The 6674-nt window shown below is 41.6% G+C and overlaps 1 protein-coding gene across 1 annotated transcript; it reads right to left on the bottom strand.

Moving 5' to 3' along the window:
- Positions 1 to 629: 629 nt before the first annotated feature.
- On the bottom strand, positions 630 to 2351 carry kcna10a (potassium voltage-gated channel, shaker-related subfamily, member 10a). Its single transcript, XM_061807660.1, has one exon. The coding sequence runs from the start codon at positions 2349 to 2351 to the stop codon at positions 630 to 632; it is 1722 nt and encodes a 573-aa protein (XP_061663644.1).
- Positions 2352 to 6674: the final 4323 nt, after the last annotated feature.

Below are 6674 nucleotides of genomic sequence, written 5' to 3'. Positions count from 1 at the left end.
GAACGCATATATATGTTTGGCACAATTTTTATGCCGGATGCCCTTCCTGACGCAACCCTTCTCAGGGAGTGGAGGCCCCAGAGGGATACGAACCCACAACCCCTGGTTTACCAAACCAGTGCTCTAACCACTGAGCTACGGGCACTCCGGAAGGAAACTGGAGTACATGGAGAAAAAAAACCCACGCAGATATGGAAAGAAGATGCAAACCCCACAGAGGTGAGGCCCCATTGGAACCCTGATCCTCAGAACTTTGAGGCACAGCGGCCACAGAACCACCATTTATAACACCTAAAAAGACAATTCATTAGTAAGAAAAAAAAATATTGTTCCGACCCTTGTCAAGGTAAAAAACAAAATACTAATTTAAAATTTAAAAAATTTAAAACAAACAGTTTTCAAACATGGGGATTCAAAAGAATCAAGAACTGCAAAATGATTTATTACTTTGTGGATTAATCTGCTCATTACCCTTAGATTCATTATGAAACATGGACAAATGGGATGTCATTTAGTACTGTTATTGTTTAATTGATTTTCTTTTTCCAACATTTTTACACTTTATAAGCGAAAAGTGTGGAAATTCAAGCAACTTCTAAACAGTATTGATTTTTACGTATGTCCTTCTGTCAGATGCCATTGGCTTTATTCAGTGAAGTGCTGCTCCTTTGTTTGGTACCCAAGTCTGCCATGATGGCTTGCTCAACAGCATCTGCTAAGGACATCTTGTCCTCTGCTTCAGTCTCTCTGTGATAGAAGTAGTTGAAATTGGAGACAATGACAGGAACAGGCAGAGCTATAGTCAGTACACCTGCAATGGCGCACAACGTCCCAACCATTTTACCACCAAGCGTGATGGGACACATGTCCCCATAGCCTACAGTAGTCATGGTCACCACTGCCCACCAAAAGCCATCAGGTATGCTGACAAACTGGGTGTTCGGCTCGTCTACCTCAGCGAAGTAGATGGCGCTTGAGAAAAGGATGACTCCAATAAAGAGAAAGAAGATGAGCAATCCCAGTTCTCGCATACTGGCCTTGAGGGTCTGTCCCAGGATTTGTAGCCCCTTGGAGTGGCGCGAGAGTTTAAAAATACGAAACACCCTGACTAGACGGATTATCCGAAGAATGGCTAAAGACATATTCTGTCCGGAGCTCTCCTCTGTCTTTGTAACCAGTTCTGTCACCACTGTGACAAAATAGGGGATGATGGATATGATGTCAATAATGTTCATTAGATTGTGGAAAAACTCTCTTTTGCTCGGGCAGACTACAAATCTTATGCAGAGCTCAAAGAAGAACCAGGCAATGCAGGCAGTCTCAATAATGAAAAATGGATCAGAGAAAACTGTTGGCATCACACTAGGTGCAGCCACAGGAGTGTAAGTGCTGGAGAGGTTGATAGGCTTTATGGAGGTGGGCACAACTATGTCAGTGTCATCTCTGAATTCCGGCAGCGTTTCCATGCAGAAAATAATGATGGAGATTACTATAACGAGCACGGAGACCAGTGCAACACACCGAGCTGCATTGGAGCTCTCTGGGTACTCGAAGAGCAGCCAAAATTGTCTTGAGATGTCATTATTAGGTAGTGGTATGTCAACATCTCTGAGGAATCCTTCTTCATCGCGAAACTGCTCCATGGCTTCATTTCCCAGCTGGTAAAATATGATTTCATCAGCAAACACATCCAAAGGAACATTTGCTGGACGTCTGACCTTACCCCCAGACTGGTAGTAATACAAAATCCCATCAAAGCTGGGTCGGTTCCGGTCAAAGAAGTACTCATTCCTCATTGGATCAAAATAGTCCATTCTCTTCTGAGGATCTCCCAGAAGTGTATCAGGAAACTGGTCTAATGTTTTGAGCTGAGTCTCAAAGCGAAGACCGGCAATGTTAATAATGACTTTTTGGTCTCCATCATCCAGTCCTCTTTTATCCACAAAAAGGTCCTCGCAGCACTCCTTAGCAAGTTGGCTGAAGATTATCTCACTTTCCTTTGTGCCTTCACTGCTTAGGAGCAGCTTCCAGTTGGAGATCATGCTGGAGCGACTACTTCTGCCCTCTATGCTTGGAGTAAGCATCGGGGAATTGGGTACTTCCAGTGTCTGGATAAATGGGAGTGGTGTTGATGATGTGGATTCCCACATGCACGATGGAACAGGACTGGGCTGGGTTGATGTGCAGGTGGTAAACTGCGGAGCTCGCAGTCGGTAGTTGCTTCCTGGTGTGTCTTGTTCTGGCCGTACATCCAAAGTAAGTGTTGTGGTCTCATCCGCGTAAGTGTCCTCATCCTCGAGGCTACCATCGAGGTCATCTAGGCTCCCAAAGTCCACCAGGGCCATATCCATGACTCCGGTTCAGCCAAAGTACACCAACAGGCCCCAAGATTTAAAACAAAACCAAAACATACACAGCTAGATGAGTGGCTCAGTCAGCACATAGCAACTTCTGGACCCTCATTCTTCTTCTTTTTTTTGCTCATTCACACCTGTGGAATGAGAGACATTAGAAGTTAATCACTTTGGCATAGAATTGTTATCATGACTATTTTAATACCCTCAACAAGGCAAGTTATGTTGGAGCCAAAAGAAATATCCAAATACAGAGCAGGGAGTTTGAATGACAGAAAATTAGACAACGACTCCCTTCTTATTTTTCTTGCTGCATTCTGTCGCAGAGGAGGCACAGTCATTGTAACCATGAAAAGAGTACCATCCACGGAGAGCTGAGTTATCTAGCTAAAATGTCACATTTTCAAAGTTATAGAGTACTAAAGCATTGGGAAGAGACTGTCAAGAGGCAACCACTGCATTCTGAAGATGACCCTTGTTCAGGGTGTAAAGTGGATAGTGCAGCGTCAACGGAGCTCTGCATATCGTACATTAGCACTTGATGAGGATAGGTTTTGCTTCCTTATATTACCAACACAATCATTCAAACTGCGCAATTACTCATTCATTTGAAATGAGAAGTATGGAGATGATATGCTTAATGACTGTGGCTTTCTCAATTATAAATGGCATGCTTATACTCTTTGTGTATCATCGAATGTGGCCTGCCAATGCTCAATTAAAAAATGAGACTTGAGAGGTGTGACAAAAAGACAGACCGATCGTCCATCTGGGAGTTGGGGAGTGGGGGGGGGGGTTGGCGGGGGAGTCTGACGTGAAAATTCTCAATGAGAATTGATGTGGGTGGAAGAACTGGGTGAGAACAATGCAAAATAAGCTACACAATAATAATAAATGAGATTGATGGGTAAGATATGGTATGGGAAGCTAGTGACTTGAACAGAAGGATGAATTTTTGGAATACGAACAGATTAAAAACTGAAACTGAAAAAAAAATAGTTTGCGTGTATAACTGAAAAAGCTATATTTAAATTAGAAAATTTCTCAAAGATATAAGGCCCAATGGGAACAAAGCAGCATATGTCCCTTTGCTCAAGGTAATACTGATCTATTTGGAGCACCCAATATCCTTTGATTGTCCAATTTCTATTCATGTGAATCACCGACATTAAGCATCTGACTTCATACAAAATAGCTGCAAAATACGGTCTTTGTTTCAAAAAGTAATTCTCAAAACATCCTGTTCTCTGGGGCTACAAGGACCTTATTTACAGAAGCACAAACACCATATTGTAATTTGCAAACACGCTGCTTATTATAGTTAATGGAATCATCTTAATTGTGCACCGGAAATAAGAGACTTGGTTGACAATAAGGTCAATATTCATTTTGATCCAATATAATGTGATATATAGGACAATATGATTTTTTTGATAGTCACAATGAATACTGGAATACTCAATTTATCAATACATACTCATGTAAAGGAGGTTTTAATTTGTGCGACCTCACCCTACATGCCCTTTTTTTAATGATTCATTCATGACATCAGTAACAAAAGATGAGGCAGACTCCATCGCTCTGCTGTGTAGTCCAAACAATCTTTCTTCATTAGAAAGCAGAACTCTTTTTGGCCGTTGCAGATCTCATGAATGTTCAAATGTCAAATTCCAGGATGCACAAATTACAGCAGCATACCACTTTGTCAGCACACTGTAAAAGACAAGGGCATGTAGGAAGCTGACTTTAGTTTGTGACATGAGCATGTCTGAACAACTTCGGCAGGCTTCTTGCCAACACCTTCTAATGTCTTTATCTTAACTTGTTTGTTATTCTCACAATAAAATATTCCCCCTACTTGGATATTTATTTGAAGAAAAGAATAATGTGAGTGATTAATGATTGTATGACAACATGGTAATGGAATTCATTGAAAGGTTATCAGGGCTTGACAAAATTGTGCTAAGTTGACAGACAATAGTATACTCTTGTAGTGGGGGGACGATTCAATTCTGAAGAAACTCCATGCCCTTGGACTTGTGGCGGGACAGCCTAAAACAGAGGTGTCACATTGGGCCCACATGAACGCCTGGGGCTCTGTCTATTCTTGTCATTCTATTAATACACAGTGAGTCAATGAGGGAGAAAGCCATAACATAATAGCTTGCAGCACATGTGACACTTTAATGTACTTGAACAACAGTGGCTCACGTCACAGGAGATACTGAATTTTGCACCACAAATATTGTATCGCATGCTGCTCTGAGAAACATCACATTATAGTGAGCTAACCCCTGTGACTTCACCAGATGTTTGCAAACATGAACAGATGTTCCGCTAGATCTAGCTTAGCTTCAACTCTTCCATAGCCGGGCAGATGTGCTTATTGTATACGTCCAAAATTGCAACTTCTTTCCTATAAATCTAGTTCATAAGTAGAGCGGATTTGGGTGTAGGAGTAAATAAATCTGCATGCACTCACTCAAGATTTTATTTGTTCATTTTAATTGAAGAAAATAAACTCTCCTGGATATACATTTTGAGGTTGTGCATTATTGGGGTGTGAGCACACTAAATACAGCATTGGTCAATATATTACAAATTACATCGTATCCTCAGTGTCCCAGATGTTTGTAGCTGAGTACAAAAAAGTGTGATGCATTATGAGGTAATTTAGTCTTTTGTCACAAGAACCTCCACAGACATTGTTGGGTGCAGCTGACTTTGGACATTGTCAACTCTTTCTTATGCCTGCTTACAATTTGGTGGGAGTGTGTCTTTAGTTGTGGGAGGACGTTAGTTGGTAGAGGTGATATTTTGGGACAAGATTCTTGGGATTAATGCAGGATGAGTAGCACAGTGCCATAAGCCGAGGGATCTCTTCTGTCGGATCAACACAGATGCCAGCTCGCCATCATAGATAGGCAGACAAGCGCAAAAAGTACATGCGCCCCGCCCCCCAACCCTGCGCAAGTACACACACACACACACGCAGGCACGTATAATGTTCTAAAAACAAGATTAGCACTTTTAAGCATGTGCATTGTATTTGGAAAGTAAACACCACTGTAGATCAAGGTTTTTCAGTGATGACCTGGACACCCTCCCTTGCTGTTTAGTGTAAATATTTTTTAGAAACCAATACATAAAAGAGCCAATCAAAATCACCTCGAGATATGAGTTGAATTCATACTGTGACCACGCTTGTAACTCAAATCATCTGTCCCCATTGAATTGAATGAAAATGCCGTTAATATTTTCCAGCCTACCCTCAAAAGCTCAAACTTGTGTAATGAGTTTTTCAATAAGAAAAATAGACCTCTATAAATTGCCCTTAGGTGTGTATGTGTGTGCAAATGGTTGTTTGTTTCCATGTGTCCTGAGGTTGGCTGGGAAACAGTTCAGGGTATATCCTGCCTCTGTCTCGAAGATAGCTGGGTTAACTTCTGCCTCACAGTTCTGAAGACCAGGGTTACCTGTGGGTGTGGAGTTTGCATGGTCTCCCCGTGCCTGCATGGGTTTTCTCGGGCCACTCCGGTTTCCTCCCACATCCCAAAAATATGCGTTAATTAGAGGCTCTAAATCCGTGTATGTGGGCACGAATAGTTGTTTGTTTATATGTGTCCTGCGATTGGCTGGCAACAATTTCATGGTGTACCCCCCCTCCTGCCCAAAGATAGTTGGGATAGGCTCCAACGGTCCCATGACCCTTGTGAGGACAAGAGATTCAGATAATGGATGGTTGGCTATAGATGGAACAGGTGAAAACAATTACTTTCGGTGTTCTTTGCTGAGAATAAAATATATGCATGCGGTATTTATTATATTGTCTATCTACATGGAATGCACTGCTGTTTGTCGTCAAATATTGGTTGCCTAAAGGGTTTTTAACCGTGACGCAGATGCTGTTTTTGAGCAAATCTACAGCATTTTAGACTGTTTGCATTAAGGTAAACTGTTATAGTCTGGAGGAAAAAGTATGCGGTGGTTTTAAATAAAGTGTGTAATACTATTTGTTGATTTGATAGTACAACTTCGGCTGGCAATAAACATCTTGATGCCACACTTTTAAAGGTTTGTCTGCCACACTGGGGCTTGTTTCTAGTTGAGTACACTGCCACCATACAAACATTGATATCTCAAATTTGTGCGTGCAAATCAAAGCCAATAATTGGCCGAACAATGGCTGGCATCTCCAAAAACTAACAAGTTGGGACAGTCATATCTCAAGGAACCACATTTATTAATATGAATCCAACTGACCTCCTTGTAAACTTCCCTAACCCCTAACCCCAAACCTCTCAATAACAATGTACAAAT

This window comes from Syngnathoides biaculeatus, chromosome 2 (genome assembly GCF_019802595.1).
Source record: "Syngnathoides biaculeatus isolate LvHL_M chromosome 2, ASM1980259v1, whole genome shotgun sequence".
Classification (NCBI taxonomy): domain Eukaryota; kingdom Metazoa; phylum Chordata; class Actinopteri; order Syngnathiformes; family Syngnathidae; genus Syngnathoides; species Syngnathoides biaculeatus.
This window is presented reverse-complemented; position numbering and strand designations above follow the sequence as displayed.